Here is a 20,323-nt window from a genome sequence, read left to right on the forward strand (position 1 = left end):
TATTTGCCAATTTGAACTTGATATTATAAGTAAATTTTATCATTTATTTCATTTTATTGTTTATTTTAGTGGTAAAGAGTACCTGGTGTCTATTGATAACTCTTACTTTCCAAGTTCTAGGCCAGCCACGACCTCAAAGAAAGAAACTTTTCTTTTTTTCTCGAGACAGAGTCTTGCTCTGTCACCCAGGCTGGAGTGCAATGGAGAAATCTTGGCTCACTGTAACCTCTGCCTCCTGAGTTCAAGCGATTCTCCTGCCTCAGCCTTCCGAGTGGCTTGGATTACAGGCATGCACCACCATGCCCGGCTAAATTTTTGTATTTTTTTAGTAGAGATTGAGTTTCACCACGTTGGCCAGGCGCTAACTCCTGACCTCATGATCCGCCACCTTGGCCTCCCAAAAGAAACAATCTTCAAAGTTTATTTACATCTATTCATTTGTTCATTCGTGGGAAAATTATGTATGGGAAAGATGTAAACTGGAAGGAAGGGAAAAAGGATACCCTTCTGCTGCTTTTCTGGTGTGCAGAAAATCAATCATATAATTGTCTATTGAATTTACCTCAAAGGATTAAATGAGAAAAGTATTGCAAGGCCATCTAATGCAGTGCCCGACACATAGTAAATGCTTTAACAATGGTAGCTTGTTTTGGACTACAACCAGAGGATCTCACTCCTTTACTTCTACATGACCCACTGTCCTATTTTCTTGTTTTGTCTTTTTCATTTAAGAGTGATCTGTGTGTGCTTTCTTTCTGAATCTGTAAGAGGGGTTCAATGTTTAGTTACATAGTAAAGTGCAGATAAGAATCTTGGGCCATCATTTCCCCTAAATCTATTCTACGATTTAAGACACCTTGGGTAAGGGATATATGAGCTCCTACATCAACGGATGATGATTTTTATCTTTACCAAGTGACCCACAATTTGTTACTGGTGCAATAACTTAAGAAAATAGCATACTTTTATGACTGTCATTTCACAGTCACTCAAATCAGAACTGGAATGCCACAAAAACAACTCCCTGTTAGCCCAGAGGAAAAAAAAAGAAAGAAAGTAAAGGGGAAATTCAGATTAGTCACAAAGAAGTTCCCCCGCCTGCCTGCAAAAGTTGCAGCGTTAAAACTGAGAGAGTCCGCTTTGCTCTTTCAATCGCCTTTTATCTCTGGTCCTGGGACCTTTGCCTATTTTCTGATCGATAGGCTTTGTTTTGTCTTTACCTCCTTCTTTGTGGGGAAAACGTCAGTTTTATCCCAGGTTCCCCTTTTTCATATCTTCATCTTCCCTCTACTCAGATTGTGAAGATGGAAAGGGTCCAGCCCCTGGAAGAGAATGTGGGAAATGCAGCCAGGCCGAGATTCGAGAGGAACAAGCTATTGCTGGTGGCCTCTGTAATTCAGGGGTTGGGGCTGCTCCTGTGCTTCACCTACATCTACCTGCACTTCTCTGCTCTTCAGGTAAGATGCACCACTGGGTGCTATTTTCCCACCAGCTCATGCTGATGGCAGCTTCAACAGTGCAAACAGTCACTTAGACATAATCTTATGCTAAAATTGTTGAGTTTTTTTTCCCCTCCCCACAGCAATCGTAAAGTGTGGTTAAACGCCCTTCTGTCTCTCCTTTCCTTCCTTCTTTTCAGCAGTGGCAGTGGTAGGGCAGAGTGGAGGTTGGGCAGAGTCACTGCTTCTAGATCTTTTTTTCTTTGCAATGCAAGAATCCTGGTATTATCCCTTTATAAACTGTCACTTTGACGCTTAAGTCACTGATATACCTGGTCTATCCATTGTGATAGTAATGTGTTGGATCAGGCAATTAATATTAAAAGGAAATAAGAAAGAGACCAGTTTTACTTTCCCATAATATTCATAAACTCTACAGACCTGCAAGGTGAGTTTGTTTTTAAAGAATGTGGAAAGTATCAAATTTAAGGGCAGCAATGTGCGTGTGCCTGTGTATGCCTATGTGTTCACTCATTCACTCCAATGATTTAATCAGATATTGCTTCTCACAATCTATCTCTGCCTGTCACAACTTAAAGACATCATTTCATCTTTTTCCCACCTTATTAAATACATCATGTAGTAGGAGATGATTTCTAGTATTTTCCCCACTTAATTAAAATATTCCCATTTTCCCTTCACTTTATTCTTGTTCCACACTTTTCGCTTTTACATTATTTTTTCTTATTCAAGGATGTTCTTCACTGCAGAGGATGCTGCTGGAGAAAAATGAATATATATTATCCTCACGTTCCTTTGTTGGGGCTAGTCTGATAATCTTGTTTCGCCAGCTGGTTGTTTTGGGTTAGAAAGGTTTCTCCCCGATAAAGGTCAGGCAGTACAATTTCTGATGGTCTTGTCTGAGACTAAGAACCTCCTTTCTGATTTCTGATGGTCTTGTCTGAGACTAAGAACCTCCAATTAAACTAGAAGGAGATGAGCAGTCTTGGCAAATGCCTGGGCTTGTCTGCCTACAGGAAATAGAGTTTTCAGTGCACGGAGGCTGGTGAGAGTGTGTGTGGTTGTGATTACCATAGCACAGAGTGTGCTCCTGTCTCCCAATTCCAGAAGGGTAGCCGGTGTCATGCTCAGGGCTGCAGACCAGTGAGCACGATAGGACACTTATCCTCTCTTCATCACAGCACACGTTTACGTCTTCTTGCAGAACTCTTAGGGTGCAATTAAAGTAGGCAATTTGGGGAGAGGGTGTGGGGGAAGAGTAAGGTGTCCATGGCAGGATGCCCAGGACATTGACCGGAATTAGGCTCTTTTGAGAAGAAAACAAAGAGAGTAACCGAAAATAGAACAGCTGAGTGCATTCACCAAGTCTGGGAGCCCTGAGAGTGCTTTTTCAAACCACAGTGTTACATATTTCCTTACACCATGGAATGATAAAACACAGGACACATGGCTCCATTCAGGGCGAACTGATTGCACAAGGGCTCTGAGCAGGAGACAGCAAAACGCGAAACACAGATGTACAGCTTGCTGGTGGTTGGGGTCACCTTGGACTATCAATACCCAGGAGATGTTGAGCAAAACAGGGGGTCCTTTCTGACAAGTCATCCAGCAACTTTGGGACAGAAGAAAAGCTGGGCGCTTGTTTCTAGGATCTTAAACCTGATGGTGAGTGATCTCTAGGGGAGAATTAGCTTCTATAGTCCTGGAACAGAGATGGAAGCAAGACATAGGTGGTATATTTGAAATGTTTGCTTAAGAAATATGCTCCTGTCTACTCTGAATATAGATTTTTTTCTTGCACAGATATTTGAAATTCTTCACTTGATGTTAATTATAAATTTTTTAAATTTACACTTAGCGAATGTAATTTCTTATATTGTTATAGGATCTGGGACAGCACAATGGGTCCTTACATTTAATCGTATATTTATTACTTACACTTTATTATGAGAAGGATAGCACAGATGGGTTGTATGTGTTTTCCGTAGAACCTGATGGTTTACCAAATAGTGTTGGTGGCAGTGGTAGGAGCAATGTTTGTGTGTGTGTTTGAGAGAGACAAAGACAGTGATTGAGAGAGAACGTTGTACAGCAGCTTTTGAAAAAGAGACATTGACTAGTAGCCATTTAAAACTCATCTACCATACTGTTTGGAATTTTGACTGAGGGATTGGGGGGTGGTGGTGGTGGTGTTGGTAGTGGTGAGGCAAGTCAAACGTCTACTTTTATAAGACAAAGTTACAGTGATGTGGACTGGAGGTGAAACAGAGCTGGAATATTCACCATTTAACCCAATTAAATTGGATCTCTTTTATTGCAAGAGAAAGGCTTTTGGGAAATAATTAAGATTTTCCCCTTTATTTCTTAGATTGAATTTTTTAGCCTTATGAAATAACTGCCTACATGAATGACTCTGTAAATACAGATATAGCTACTAAGCTCCATTTGGCAGTCAACTTTGCCTTCAATTAAGTTTGTTTAGTAGCCTCTGTTTTCTCATCACTGGGTTAGGTCTATTTACACACATGAAATGCAGATGATTTTGTTTTCAAGATGCCAGAAAAAACGTTAGACCTACCCACTCCTCATCTAATTTACTTTCCTCTTTGGGCCTTGATTTTATCATCTGTATTATGAGAAAGTTGGATCAGATGATCAATCAGATGTCTTCCAGCTCAATATCCTATGAGTATATAGTTTATATATTCATAGAAGGGATATCAGGATTTGAGAAATACAAAATGTGAGTTAATAGATTTTTGTGTTTGAGCTTTTTTATGGATTTCTTGGCTCCTGAGAAAGGATTGGGGGGAATCAAATTTGCACATATGTACTTTTCTATACTTAAATTATATATTCTGTACATATCTAAATGACCCATTCCAGATTAGCAAAACACTCTCTCTAGAAAAGGAAAAGCAGTGAATGCCCTATAAGAATATTCATGACACATGGTATATAATTCAGTGCTTCTGCCTGTTTGGATATTAGATTGACATATCCACTTAAATTGTCAGGATTCCACTCTTTTTTTTTTGAGAGAAGAAAAGAAAAAAAGGAGTGAAGGAGAGGAAGAAAGAGGGAGAGAGAAGGGAAATGTTGCTTTATTCTGAAAAAAATTGGGTATTAATAATGGCCAATCAATGTTTCATATAAACCTATGGGTAGGTGTGATGTGGTATTGACAAGAATGTATATTTTGTGTATTTGAAGTGGAGAGCTCTATAAATATTTATTAAGTTTACTTGTTCCGGATCTGAGTTCGAGTCCTTGCTATCCTTATTAATTTTCTGTCTTGTTAGGTCTTATGTATCTGGGTGTTAGGATGGATTCCACTCTTACCTGAACTTCAGCTGCAGAACAAAGGCAGTAAAAGCTGGCCTATACGGTGTGAGAAACCTCACTGAAACCATTGAAACTTGGTTCTTCCAAGATTCATATCACCTTTATTGTTACCTCAAAGATGTGAAAGGCTTTTAGTGATACTTTTTTTCAGCAATTCCCACTGTTAAAGGCTTACATTCTTAACACTTTTTCAGCTGGGAAAAGCAGAAGTGGAGGTACTTAAAAAGTGAGTTGACCAGTTCTGTATCAGTGAGAGCCAGAATTAGAATTCATAGTTTCTTAATGAAGTTTCGGGCTACAAGTTGGACCTTTCTTTGTATAATTTAATAGGAGAAATAGGAGTTTGCCTAAAAAAAATCTTGTTTCGTATTAGCTTAATTTAAATGTCTCCATGTAATTTAGCAAGCTTTTAAAACTTTTTAAATAATAGACCTGCAAATAAGATAATTTCAAAGACACCTGAATTTGCTTTTTATAAGCAAACTTTAAAGAATTAAAACAACATCTGAAGTTGACCTGGCTTGTCATAAGGCATTTTGGGTTAAGAATCACTGGATTTGGGGCAGGTATTAGACATAGTTTATTTACAGATAAGAAGACAGAAACCCAGAGAGGGTAGTCGAACCATTAGTGACCACTTAGCTGGTTAATTCACCAGAAACTCCTGATTCCTACACTACAGTTCTTCCTATTATCTTTTTTTTTTTGAGACAGAGTTTCGCTCTTGTTACCCAGGCTGGGGTGCAATGGCATGATCTCTGCTCACCGCAACCTCCGCCTCCTGGGTTCATGCAATTCTCCTGCCTCAGCCTCCTGAGTAGCAGGGATTACAGGCACGCGCCACCATGCCCAGCTAATTTTTTTGTATTTTTAGTAGAGACGGGGTTTCACCATGTTGACCAGGATGGTCTCGATCTCTTGACCTCGTGATCCACCCGCCTCGGCCTCCCAAAGTGCTGGGATTACAGGCTTGAGCCACCGCGCCGGGCCCAGTTCTTCCTATTATCAATCAAGCCATCCTTACACAGATTTTTTTACATTGAGTGGTTACTTGTGCGAGGCACTGTTTGAGGCATGGGAGATATAAACATCCATTGGAGAAGGTTTTTGAACTATTTTCACTCACAGTCAAGATGCCGGGTGGGGACAAAAGAGTGACATGCTAGAGGGACAAGGGGAGGAGCAGAGGAGGGAGGAGGGAGGGGCTGCCTCAATCTTCTGGGGAGTCAGGAAAACCTAGGTGAAGAGATAATGCTTCAGCTGATACTAGAATAAGGAGGATAAATTATTTAAGCGGACAGGAGGATGGGAATGGGTGGGTAGGGGCGGATGGCTTACTAAGCAGGAATGCAAGTTGTTCCGAATAACTGAAGTTAAGTGTTCTGGCGGGAAAGTGGTGGAGATGAAGCTGAAAAGCTGGGGGTGGGGGTGGAGGGCATTTCACAAAGGGTCTTGTGAATCATGGTAAAGAAACATGCTTCATTCTCTCCTACGCTAAAGAAAATGCAGGAAAAATTACCAACATTGTAAACTCTCCAAATTTTGCTTCTCTTGTGTGGTCTGTATTTTGGCAAACATAGAAAGTGAGTCTAATCCGATTGGCACTAGAGGGCACCACTGTAAAAGTAACCATTCTCTTGTGTTTGAAGACAGAGAATCTTCTTTTCCTGAAAAATTAAGATTAGAAAAAAATATTAGAAAACTGTTCTCAGGCAGTCAAGTGCTTATCCACATATAAGAGAATGAACAATATCAGGGGCAGCTAATATTATTCACTATTTGTACAGTGATGGTATTTTCTAAATGAAGTATTTAGATATATGTTTTGATGCAGGTACTCAAAATAGGACAGAATAATTAGGATGGGGGTGATACTGGCAAATATTGCACATGTATGTACATACAGATGCAAATATACACACACAGTGGAGAGTTGGGAAACAAGCAGAAAGGCTCTAGGTGTAGATCTAGGGGTACAATCTCTCTGTTCCTCTTCTCTGACCTCAGCTGCTTGGGACCAGCCTTATCTAGGAGCTGGCCACTTTGGCCATCCAATTCTTTTTTATTTATTTACATATAGAAATTACTTCCCTCTCAAATGGGAGCTTCCCCCAACTTCAGGGCTTCTCCATTCATGGAAAATGAAAGTTAATCCTTTTGCATCATTTGGGTTAGAGGAGCTACACACAACGTGTTGTTATTACTATTTAAAGAGGAAAAACTAACCCAGCTGAGTTATAAGTAGAAAGTTTTATGCCTCCATAGTCACTAATGAAATACATGGTAGAGTTGAATTGAAAGCAAATTTTCCAGCATCCTATGCTTTGCATATTTCATTTGTAGTCACCCATAGTTTGATAACCAATCTTTTCAAACAATGGAATTACAATATTTGCTTACACAAAACTATAAAACATTGTCTCATTTTGGAGCAGCCGTTGGAGTACAAAGGGAGTGCAATGGGACAGGAACCAGACTTTATCCGTCTAGGCTTTTACCTCTTGACCCCAAGTAAATTCCTTGAAATTCCCTGGGCATCAGTTTACTCATTTCCAGGACTGGAAATGGCTGTGGTAAGGGTCAATTGATACACAGCTTTGTAAAAGCTAAGATTATTATCATCATTCATGAACATGCTTCCATTAACATATTGCTACTAAAATGTTGACCTCGTAGTATGTGTGCACATGCCTACACATACATTGTAACTCAAATCTCAGAAAGCAATTACAGATAACCATAACTTCATAAATTTTTTGATTTCCCTACTGCAATTTTTAGGATTAAAGAAATCCACCTTGGAAGAGTACTATTATTTTATTTTATTTTTTTTGAGACGGAGTTTTGCTCTTGTTACCCAGGCTGGAGTTCAATGGCGTGATCTCGGCTCATCGCAACCTCCACCTCCTGGGTTCAGGCAATTCTCCCGCCTCAGCCTCCTGAGTAGCTGGAATTACAGGCACGCGCCACCGTGCCCAGCTAATTTTTTGTATTTTTAGTAGAGATGGGGTTTCACCATGTTGACCAGGATGGTCTCGATCTCTTGACCTCATGATCCACCCGCCTCAGCCTCCCAAAGTGCTGGGATTACAGGCTTGAGCCACCGCGCCCAGCTGAGTCCTATTATTTTTAAACATAGATTTCCAATTAAGAGCTCATGGACGCATTCTAGAACAAAGGAAGAAGGAAGGGGAGAATTTATGAGGCTATGAAGTGTTATTAGGTTCAGTGTCTGTTTACACGTGGTTCAAAGACCTAAAATGATACACTTAGATCACATGGCTTAGGCTGGTTCCATTTCTTCTTATTTTGATATATTTCATCCAATTCTCCAATGACTTGGCTACCAAATAAGGCAGGAAATTAGATTTACAAGAGACATATGATCTGGCTCACAATTTTGGAAGCATTGAGGATTATTACTGGCATAATCAATTTTTTTTCAGTAGACTTTTCATTCTGAAATGCAACTTAGGTGGGTTATTAATTTTTGTTTGCTTAGCTTGGTAGCATGCAAATGCTATTTAAGAACATATGCTCCTTGACAGAAAGATGGATAAACAGGTGTGAACTTTAATTCTTCTTGTACTAATTTAATAAGAGCTTGTGGTTAGAGAGCCCTCATTCTCAAATTATGATATTGTACAGGTAGGGAAGTGAGGGCTCCAGTGAGTTTAAGTGGTGTACCCTCAGGCTGGGCTCCTCTGCAGGCAGCCAGAGCTTCATCCTAGAAAGCCAGTGAAACAGTATCAAAGATCAGGATAGGAATGACAGTATTATAAAAATTATAAAGAACCATCAAAACATGCATCAAGGGAAAACATAAAGATCTTAATGAGTTATAAAATAAGTTGTAAAACATGTATTTTACAGTTTAGTAATGTAAAACGTATTTTGAATTACTTGTGTGTTGGGTGATTGCAGTTTTTAGCTTCTAAGACCCCCATGGGTATTCATCTGGCTCTGTATATGGTACAATAACGCCTGAACTCAGATCTTTTTTGAGTTGTCTGTGTCTGTTTGCATGGATGGATGGGTAGCAGGGAGGTTGAATGGTATTACTCAATGTATTACTTGCAGTAACAGCTTCTCATCTTTGCAGAGCTTTTTCCTTCTTCTGACCTCATTTCTTCACTAAGACCTTGGAGAAAGATTGTAGTTTTACACGGAGGAAATTTGAGGCATAGAGACTTGACTAGGTTTGCACAGAAAGGTCAGGATTAGAAATTAAGACTCAGTCTAAATTCCAGTCCTATCTTCTTCTATTATATCTGAACACGAGGCCATAAGTCTGAGCTTTCAGAATATTGGCTGGCTGTTTTTAAAATTTATTTTCTTTTCTGGCATTAGTATTTTTTGAAGAAAAATTGGAGGAAGGATTTATGTCATCACAGAGGGAAGAAAGACTTTTTTAAAAAAAGGGTTTAAATCTACTTGCACAAATGTAGACAACATAATCAGCAAAGCTTTAGCAATCACATAATACCTTATGGATTACTTTTATAAAACAGTCGAAGCATTGCATGTATGACATATTTGTACAGGAGGAAGAGGACCTGAATTCTAGTTCTAATTCAGTAACTTATTCTGAGTCTTACTTTCTTCTGCGTTTTTTTTTTTTAATGATAATGAGATTAGACTATATGATTTCCCAGGGCCTTTCTAGCTCCATCAGACTGATTCAAAGAATTACTTAAGTGATAGTGTAATTTTCACACTCTATACAAATTTTGTCACTTGGGTAATAAGCATAGTATAGGGACAATCTTAGTTGCTCATTTACTATCAGAAGGAGCCACTTGGGGAAGAAGGGGCCTGCTGCTTTTGTGACAGCAGAGGGGTCTGTTGTGTTGAAAGTGAAAAAAACCTATTCAGCCATGAAGTAGTTTCTTAGGGCTATTGGAACAAATTACTACAAACTGGGTAAATAGTAGCAACAGAAATTTAGTCTCTCACAGTATTGGAAAATAGAAACGTGCGTGAAATTATGCTCCTCTGAAGGCTCTAGAAGAAGAGTCCTTCCTTGCTTCTTTCTAGCTCCTGGTGGCTCCCAGCAGTCCTCAGTGTTCTTTGGCTTACAGCTGTATTGCTCCAAGCTCTGCCTCTATATTCGCATGGCTTTCTTCAAATGTGTATCTTGTGTGTCTTCTCCTTTTCTTTAAGAACACTGGTCATATTAGATTTAAGGCCTATCCTAATCCAGTTGATCTCATGTTAACTAATTGTATCTGCAAAGACCCTATTTCCAAATGAAGTCACATTCCAAGATTCCACACCCACCCAAAGTTGGGAGAGACACTATTCAAACCACTACTGTAAAGCACATTCATTTACTTATTCAGCAATGTTCATGGAGCATGTTACCTGTAAGGCACTGAGGACACAAAGGTGAGAAAAATAGACATGATCCTCCCTGCCCTCCCCAAGTTTGCAACCCAATAGGAAAAGACACCAGTTAAACAAGCAATAGCACATGATAAGCACTGGATAACCAAGGAGGGCACTGTTCTTCAGTAAGAAGTTTCACAGAAAAATACCTACCAGCTTGAATATCTAGTTTCTCCATTGGGATTATAAAGTGAGCATACTTGTTTTTTTTGCATTAGGTACTTGGTTTCACTTCCATTAACAGGAAGCGTTTAGTTTAAAATGACGCCGTCATCATTCTCACCACCATAATCCTCATCCCACTGCTATTCTGTGATGATGTTACCATTCACCAGTCTCAGTTTGTATCAGAGCACATGCTGAGGATTATTTAGCCTCCCACAGATGAGGTAAAGAGCTTCACTGCATGCACAACACTAGGGATCATCTTTTTGTAAACTTTTATTTTAGGTTCAGGGGTGCATGTGCAGGTTTGTTATACAGGTAAATTGTGTGTCACTGGGGTAATAAGCATAGTATAGGGACAATCTTAGTTGCTCATTTACTATCAGAAGGAGTCACTTGGGGGAAGAAGGGGCCTGCTGCTTTTGTGACAGCAGAGGGGTCTATTGTGTTGAAAGTGATCTTCTGTTTAGAAGGTCTTCTTATCACGCAAACCTTGGAAATCTTGGTTTTGAATATTCCAATAATCTAAATTGAGTTTAGACATTGAGATGAGAACATTAGAAACTAAGGAAGGGAAAGAACATTTCCTGTCCAAGAGAAGGACTCAGGTGTCCCTAGTCCCTGTGCACTGTCTTGTTCACTCAACCAGGTTGCCTTCTCAAGACAATATTCCCTCCTTGTTAGATAGGGGAATGAGTGATTTCAAATCAAGAGACTGACTGTAATAATTCTGCTACTGTCTTTGTATTCAAGGATGAATGGGCCAATTTCTTTTTCTTCTTCTCTACATTGAACTTTTATTACGACAATATACAAGTGGTCATGTGCACTGTGACTGAAAAGAGTTCTCATATAATTTGATTTGGTCCTGGCATAAGAATAGACAGATCAATGTTTGGAATTTAGAGTCCAAAACAAAACCTGCACATTTATGGTAAATTGATTTTCTTTTCTCTTTTTTCTTGAACTTTTACGTTCCAGTGTACAGGTGCAGGATGTGCAGGTTTATAACAGAGGTAAATGTGTGCCATGGTGGCTTGCTGCACAGATCAGCCCATCACCTGGTATTAAGCCCAGCATCCATGTCTATTTTTCCTAATGCTCTCCCTCCCCTTGCCCCTGCAACAGACACCATTGTGTGTCGTTCCCCCACGTGTCCATGTGTTCTCATTGTTCAGCTCCCACTTGTAAGTGAGAACATGCGGTGTTTGTTTTTCTGTTTCTGCGTTAGTTTGCTGAGGATAATGGCTTCTAGCTCTATCCATGTCCCTGCAAAGGATATGATCTCATTCCTTTTTGCGTCTGCATAGTATTCCATTCCATGGTGTATATATACCACATTTTCTTTCTCCAGTCTGTCATCGATAGGCATTTGGGTTGATTCCATGTCTTTGCTATTGTGAACAGTGCTGCAATGAACATACACATGCCTGTGTCTTTATAATAGAATGATTTATATTCCTTTGGATATATACCCAGTAATGGGATTGCTGAATCAAATGGTATTTCTGCTTTTAGATCTTTGGGGAATCGCCACACTGTCTTCCACAATGGTTGAACTAATTTACATTCCCACCAACAGTGTAAAAGTGTTCCTTTTCCTCTGCAACCTCACCAGCATCTGTTGCTTATTGACTTTTTAATAGTGGCTATTCTGGCTAGAATAGGCCAATTTCCAAAACCTTGAGCAATGTATAGTGTTGACTAGAGCTAGTGTCAGATATTTGTCCTGGTGAAGGGTATCTGGCAGGAGCAATGTTCTCTGAGGGCTTCCTCAGATGATAAATTTGTATTTACCTCTGTTATAAACCTGCACCTGTCAGTGTTCTCTGAGGGCTTCCTCAGTTGTATGTGGAAAGGGGAACCAAGATATAAGAAAATCTTCCCTCTGAGGATATGAAGAGTTGGTGCAGTAGGTCAATCACATAATTTCATGTCACACGGATGCTATTGGTTGATTTGATTGTTTACCCAAATATAGGACATTTCTCTCAGGAATCTGTCAATTGCTAATTGTATTAGGGGCAATAAAAACACAGTTCATGTTCTCCCTGAAACAGAGAGGAGGGAGGCTTCTCTTCGGGAAAAGAGGTTAGACAGAGAGGAGGCTCTTAGGATATCACCCAGGATATCCAGTGGGGAGGAAGGTGGAGGTTAAGAGAGAGATGACTGGGAAAATATGCTGGCAGAGATGGTAAGGGCATGGAGAAAGAGAAGCCTTTAGACATTTACGATGGCTTTTCTTTATGTTCGTTAAGTCCCAATAAACTCTTTATTCAACAAGGTTTTCAAAGCCACACATCTTTGTCTCTGAGAAATGTGACTTTTGGAATAAGTCTTTCTGAATATGGGAAACTCCTTGGCCAAAGAACCAGTTTTCCCCATTCTTCCTGCTCCCCTCTCTGGGTGGCATTCTGAACCTCCCTGATCAGAAGTCGGGGCTCATCTTTTCGTAAGAGGGCTGCTTCCACTGAGCATAGGCCACGTCTGTCAGATGAGGATCTATCCTCTCAGTCTACTGTGGTGGCTAAGTGTGAAAAATTCTCTTCCTCTTCTGAGGCCCCTTGAGACACACCCTGAGAGCTTGTGAGGTCATGCTATCTTTTCTGGCTGGCATGAAGCCCAAGTGCAGGGAGGAGAGGTTCATGTCCAGTGGCAGTGGTTTGGTGAACTGGGGAGTCCCCACCCCAGATCTCTTTCCACCACTCCCCACTAGCTCATGTCCCACCGCCGCCCTCCACCAAGACCTTGCCACTGTGGCCTTGTACCAAGTGAGGAATGGCAAGGCCCACATAGTGAGTGCAGAGCCCACTTCCTGGTTTCATACTTGGCGAGTATCATTTGCTCCTGCCACAGATACCCTTCACCAGGACAAATGTCAAATGAGTTTAAGGTTGACAGCCCCATGCCACATCCTAGTGAGTCAGAATTAGAGGTACACAGTCTCCAAAGATGAGCTCTTGAAACAAGTGTCACTTTCTTGGGAACACAGCACAGGCTCTGAATAAACACCAGATATCAGACACTTTTCACCTGTGTTCTTGGACAGCCCAGGACTAAGAGTGCTGAGGGAGACGAGGAAAGAACAGAATTCTGACTCTACTTTGCTGCACCTGCATGAGGAACCTACTTTGTACGTGTTCATGGGCCTGCAGCTCCTTGCCAGGACAGTTTCATCGAATCAGAGCTGAACTAATGATTTTTGGCAACCTGAACTACATAGACAACCCGGCAGGATTGGTTGAGGAGCTCTTTCTAGAGGAGAATTTCTGAATATTTTGATATATATTTGTGTATTTTGACAACTATTCAAAAATTAATATTTAATCTTATTCAGTATTGATGATGAAAATAATTCAAATTAATTTAGGACCCTCAGATAAATGCTTTTTTTTGGTGTTCTTTACTTTTACAATAGTGTAGGATAAAGAGAAGGGATGTTATCATGAACTTGGGATTCAACTGAACTCAAGCAAATACATATTTATTCCTGAGTGAGTTCTTAACAGCACTAATTTTCATTTTCCTATCTGTACAACATAGGTAATTATTATTTCTACTTCATAATGTTATTTTGAGCAGCAAATGGGGTAACACATTTGAAACAGTGCATAGCATATTGTAAGCGCTCAATAAGGTTTTATTTCTTTTCCTTTTCTTTTTTTTTTTTTTGAGACAAGGTCTCACTCTATCATGCCGTGGCATGATCATGGCTCTCTGCAGCCTCAATCTCCTGGGCTCAAGCAATCTTCCCACCTTAGCTTCCTGAGCTGGGACCACAGGGGTATACCCCTATGCCAAGCTATTTTTTATTTTTTTTGTAGAGATGGGATTTTACAGGTCCAGGCTGGTTTTGGACTCCTGAGTGCAAGCGATTAGCTTGCCTTGACCTCCGAAAGTGCTGGGATTACAGGTGTGAGCTACCACACCAGGGCCTTCTTCTTGAACGCACAAAGGTTGGCCTCATTTCTAGACCTTTCCTCCAACTATTAATAATTATAGAATGTCTTTTGCTTATTTCAGTTTTCTCTGTCTTTCAAGGCCTAACTCCAGGTCTTTCCAACTAGTGCTGTCAGAGCCTACAATGATTGTCCTTTGAAACTTTATGACTTACATTGTGTGTAGGTATTTACGAAAGGTTTTATGTGTAGGGACTATTTTCCCAGCTGCCATAGAAGTTCATCAAAAGTAAGGATTGTATGTTCTGTCTCTTTGTGTTCCAAGAGTTGAGTGTAATAACTGCTGCATAGCAGGTACCTAATAATTGTTGATGCCATTTTTAACCAAACTACCAAATAATATGACAACCATATTATTCATTCAACTACTGAATAACACTTACAGCAGAGAAAAAATTTCTTGAGCACCAGCTTTGGGACAGGCATACTTTTTGCATAGGGCAGTGGTTGAAGATAAATTCTCTGATTTAGACTTTTGGAAGTTCATTGTTAACTGTAGAGATTTTTATATCTGAACCTTGGATATTTGTAAAAATGAAGATTTCTGGGTCCACCCAGACCTTTTGAATTAGAGTCTTTGTGAATAATCTGACCCTTTGCACTTAAAACCACAGCAGTAGCAGCAGTGTATTTCTGTGGCGATTCTAATATGCATTTAGAGTTTAAGAACCACTAGGCTGGTAACCTTCCTGTTGCATTATCAGCTGCTCCCAGAGATGATGCTTGTACATTACGTTATTCAGTCATTTGGTCAAGTAGCCCATATTTGCCAGGTGGTTTCTTGATTGTTCCTATATATATATATATTTTTTTTGCTTCACTTATGGGAGCCCTGAAACCCAAGAGGGAAGCCTGGGTGTGGGCTCTTCCTATTCTTTCTCATGGTGAGGCCATTGCCAGTCATCTGCATGGCAACTTCTTCATTTCTCTAAGATTGTTATTAAAGTGGACACAAGGAATGGAATATTAATAAAATCTTCATAGAAGTGTTTCCTTCATATTTGCATGGGAAAAAATGATACTTGTGTGGTATAATAACAAGTATACTGAAACTGAAGGGCATGGATCAAATCTCTTCATTTCTGTGGGCCTTAACTTCTTCATCCACAAAATATAATGTCCAACTAGAATATGACTTCTTTTGCATTTTTTCATGCTTCTAAGACCATTTCATTCAAAATTCAGGGCTATACTTCAATTCTGGCAAGGATACTTATGAGCATTTGCATTTCATCCTTGAATATGGTGTGGACTCTTCAGACCAGGCCCTTGGATATTTTCTGTTTTCTTTGAGTATGTGGAGATCTGGGTATTTTCTTGATATACAGAACACTAAGTCTGTGTGTGGGGTTTGACCAAATGTCTTCTGATTGTTTTCTGTCAATCTTTCTCATGAAATCCAAATTCCTTTTTATTGTTTCCCTGAGCTACAGAGAGGGCACTGACATGATGACTTCGTTAGTCTTTGTTTTTTTCTTTAATTCATTTCTTCATTCTGTTATGATATATAAAATGTATATAGCACTCTGTAGAATAAATTATGAACATGATATGGTTTTTGTTTTCCATGTGCAACCATGAGTAATTGCTAATGTTTATTAACTTCCTGCAATATTCCATGCCAGGTCCTGATCACTGGTATACATGATTTTATTCAAACTTTACCATATATAGATTTTTATTATCTCCAAAAATCAGCAATTAAATGCAATTTACCCAAGGTTACACAGCTAAGTACTCTTGAGTAGAGGAGATAAGACTTTTATTCACTGGCATTTCATAAGTCAATAGAGTGATTTTTTTAAATATTGGGGTTAACTGTCAATGTTGTACATTCTGTATATACAGTGTTTTGACAAGTGTAGAATGGCATGTATTCATGGTTATAGAATTATATGGGATACTTTCACTACTCTAACAATACCCTGTTCTCTACCTACTTATTCCTCTCCCCTCTTTTTCTAACCCCTGGTATCCACTGATCTTTTTAGTCTCCATAGTTTTGCTTTTTCCAGAATGTCATATAGTTAGGTCATTTAGTATACACCATTTTCAGATTGGCTTCTCTTATATAATTATGCATTTAAGATTCCTCCATGTCTTTTCATAGCTTGATAGTTCATTTCATTTTGGTGCTGAATAATGTTCCATTGTATGGTTCTATCAGTTTATTTATCCATTCTCCTACTGAAGGACATTTTGGCTGCTTCCAAGTTTTGACAATTATGAACAAAGCTACTCTAAACATTTGCATGAATGAATGACTTTAAATACTTGCATAGGAATACAGAAACTGAAACTCAAGGATTTGATTTAGGCCTAAAAGGTGGTGACATTTTGATGAGCAGAGACAGATGGGGTGACATGCTAGAGGCAGTGGTGTGATCTGGGCTCACTGCAACCTCTGTTTCCTGGGTTCAAGTGATTCTTGTGCCTCAACCTCCTGAGTGGCTAAGACTACAGGTGTATGCCACCACATCTCGCCAATTCTTGCATTTTTTGTAGAGACAGGATTTTGCCATGTTGGCCAGGATGGTCTTGAACTCCTGACCTCATGTGACTCGCCAGCCTTGGCCTCCCAAAATGCTGGGATTACAGATGTGAGCCACTGCATCCAACCTACATTTTTCAAATGCTTACCATGTACCATGTGCTGGCAAACTGTTGGATGCTTCAAGTTATCCTATCTAAACTTGATGTTCCTCTTCTGGAACGTTCCAGTAACACAATTATGTCTTATTTTCACATGTATAAAGGCTAAAGCTAAGAAATTGTATAACTTTTCCAAAGAAGTCACAGTTTGAACTAAATCTGACTCCAACGTCTATGCTCGTTGTGCCATCCTACCAGGCTCTCTATCCAAGAGCAAGGAGATCAGAACAAATAGTTGTCTAGATCATCAGACATAGAAAGGATATATGTGGCAATAAAGCTGGACGATGAGGTTGGAGCCAGGCTTTTCAGCGCTTTCACTTGGGCACTGTGGGAGTCTGCATGAGGTCACTGGGTATGGAGGTTGAGGGGGAAGAGGATGAGGTTGGAAGGCCAATGAACAAGAGGAAGAACCATCTTTTTCTACTTCACAACATTGCTTAAACTTGATGGTATTGATGTTTGTTAGTAAGAGACTTCTGAGGGTATGCAAACTTCTACCCCTACGTGACCTTCAGGAGAAGGAACAGGATGCCTGAGTCTGGAGTTCCAGTAATCAGCTTCCTCCAGGTTGATCTACTGGAAGTCCAGACTCCAGCCCGGAGGAAGTCACATGCACTTTGCTCACTCACTGCCTGTAAGCATCATGGTCCCAGAGCATGTCTGGTCACTATCACCCTTAGTTCATCAGAGCCCTTCAAAATTTAATCTGCAGGATATTTTTGGAGCTTTGCAAAGTCCATCAAAATAATCACATCACAAGGACTTTTAGATCAGGAAGTGAAAGTAAATTTGGGAATGAGGAAGCTTTATGTTTTTTCTCTTTTATTAAATGAGACTTAAAGCCACAACTTTTAAAATCTAAATCATGAAAAGCTAGTGCTGAAAGGAATGCCTCTGATAGTCTAGTGACCTTTAAAGATGAGAAGCTGCTAAAGAGATTATGAAACTTGTATACGTTGGCACAGTGCCTGCCGGGCAGTAGCACTCTGTCGCTGCACGCTGAGCCCTGTGGTGTTTGCGCTGCTCCACAGATGGCTTCTTTCTGACTTTAGCAAGTAGCAATTCATGCAGACACCAACTAGCCCAGAGAGCAGTGGAGACATTTATTTACCCAGGGGGTGGTAGGGTAATTTGCCTTTTGACAGGTCTTCCTCCAGAGCCTTGCTCTTGAGCACAAAGAACACTAATTAGCCACCATGCCATGAACAGTACACAGAGGGGAGAGAGCTAAAGACTCCTGCTTCTACCCAAGTCAGCACCTCTCTCCATGTGCTCAGCACATTGAACTCACATTGCTCCTGCAGCCCAGTTCCTGGCAGGACTCAGAACGGCTCTCCCTTCTTCCTATGCTGCCTGTTGGTTTTAGCTTGGTGAGGCTTGTGATGATACTTTTATAATAGAAATAGGGAATTCCTTGTCTGTGTGAGCAGGTACCAGTGGAATATTTTTGACTGCGGCTACCAGTGTGCCAGGAGAGTGGGAAGCAGGAATTTCACTACCCAGGTCATGAAAACAAATCCCTCTCCACATCTTTGATTAGAACATCATGCCAAAATAACCTTGTGGGAAGAATTGTTGTTCTTGGCAGGCATAATTGACACTTTTTTTAAGGTGGAATCTCGCTTGCTCTGTCACCCAGGCTGAAGTGCAGTGGTGCAATCTTGACTTATGACAACCTCTGCCTCCTAGGTTTCAGTGATTCTCTTGCCTCAGCTTCTCAAGTAGCTGGGATTACAGGCATGTACCATCATGCCCAGATAATTTTTTATTATTAGTAGAGACAGGGTTTCACCATGTTGGCCAGGCTGGTCTCGAACTCCTGACCTCAGCTGATCTACTGGCCTTGGGCTCCCAAAGTGCTGGGATTACAGGCGTGAGCCATGGCGCCCAGCAGACACTTTTTTCTATTTTCTTTTTTAGTAAGTAATACAAACATATGGCACAATTTTTTTTAAAAAAAAAAGCAGACTGGCCGGGCGCAGTGGCTCACGCCTGTAATCCCAGCACTTTGGGAGGCCGAGGCAGGTGGATCACGAGGTCAAGAGATCGAGACCATCCTGGACAACATGGTGAAACCCCGTCTCTACTAAAAATACAAAAAAAATTAGCTGGGCATGGTGGTGCACGCCTGCAATCCCAGCTACTCAGGATGCTGAGGCAGGAGAATTGCCTGAACCCAGGAGGCAGAGGTTGCAGTGAGCTGAGATCGCGCCATTGCACTCCAGCCTGGGTAACGAGCGAAACTCCACCTCAAAAAAAAAAAAAAAAAAAAAAGCAGACCATGAAAAGTAAAGGTCAATCTTACTCCTGACTTCAGGCTTCCAATTTTTTCCCCCAGGGACAACATTGGCAACTAATGTCTTGTGTATTCTTTCAGATACATTAATATAGTGCCCATACAGGTGTTATTATTATTTTGCCCCCACCCTTTTTTACTTAATAGATCTTGGAGTTGTCTTCATATTGAGCTTCTTTGTTCTTTTAACCACAAAAGTACTATAAACATTTTATCTATCAGATTTCCTTTCTTCACTGTTTTACTTCTTTTTCGCAATTGAGTACTGACATAGTTCAAATTGTGAGTATAATGCTATGTTATACAAAATGGGAAATTGGGACACAGTGAGACAAAACAGTATACCAAAGAAGAGTCTGGCAGAAATAAGGACAGATCTCAGACACTTGCATAAAGAGCGCAACACTCCTAATTTATCTTAAGGTGTTATGGGAAAGCAAGAGGTAGGTTAAAGTCTAGATCCAATTTTCAGAGAAAAAGTCAGGGCTAGGCATGGTGGCTCATGCCTGTAATCCCAGCACTTCAGGAGGCTGGGTGACAGGATTGCTTGCTGTCAGGAGTTTGAGACCAGCCTGGGCAATATGGCAAAACCCCATCTCTACCCCCGAAACCCCCAAAATACAAAAATTAACCAGGTGTGGTGGTGCATGCCTATAGTCCCAGCCACACAGGAGGCTGAGGTGGGAGGATCACTGAGCCCAGGGAGGTCGAGGCTGCAGTGAGTTGTGATTGTGTCACTGCACTCCATCCTGGGTGTAAGAGTGAGATCCTGACTCACGAAAAAAGTGTCAAATCTTTTGTTGTTTTTTTTTTTCTCTACAGGCTACTGCTTTTCTGCTTCGCTGTTCCATTCACTATGACTTAGGATTTTCATTTGTTCATGATTTTTTTCCTCTATGTTTCTTCCTCCCTCAGGTACCACATCAGTATCCTCGAATTCAAAGTATCAAAGTACAATTTACTGGTAAGTATTGTCAAAAGTTAATTGATTCATATCAATTACTTGGCTATTGAGGATGATATTAGTGCTAACATGGAAATAATCAGGATTTTTG

The 20,323-nt window shown here is 40.3% G+C and overlaps 2 protein-coding genes across 6 annotated transcripts in view; one reads left to right on the forward strand and one right to left on the reverse strand.

Moving 5' to 3' along the window:
* Positions 1-20,323, forward strand: part of TNFSF4 (TNF superfamily member 4) — a 202,513-nt gene that overhangs the window by 175,436 nt on the left and 6,754 nt on the right. For all 3 annotated transcript variants that reach the window (XM_017966089.4, XM_078356284.1, XM_078356285.1), the window contains 2 exons: positions 1,296-1,457; positions 20,184-20,232. In XM_017966089.4, the coding sequence (XP_017821578.1) occupies positions 1,305-1,457; positions 20,184-20,232 (202 nt within the window). In that variant the 5' untranslated portion in view covers positions 1,296-1,304. The remainder of the gene's footprint in view (positions 1-1,295; positions 1,458-20,183; positions 20,233-20,323) is intronic.
* The window catches only part of LOC128930103 (uncharacterized), a 346,098-nt gene continuing 331,143 nt past the window's right edge, over positions 5,369-20,323 (reverse strand). For all 3 annotated transcript variants that reach the window (XR_008477721.2, XR_013529530.1, XM_078356286.1), the window contains one exon: positions 5,369-6,472. Coding sequence is in view for 1 of the 3 variants with exons in the window: in XM_078356286.1 (XP_078212412.1) it covers positions 6,410-6,472 (63 nt within the window). In the remaining 2 variants the exon portion in view is untranslated. The remainder of the gene's footprint in view (positions 6,473-20,323) is intronic.

This window comes from Callithrix jacchus, chromosome 18 (genome assembly GCF_049354715.1).
Source record: "Callithrix jacchus isolate 240 chromosome 18, calJac240_pri, whole genome shotgun sequence".
Lineage (NCBI taxonomy): Eukaryota > Metazoa > Chordata > Mammalia > Primates > Cebidae > Callithrix > Callithrix jacchus.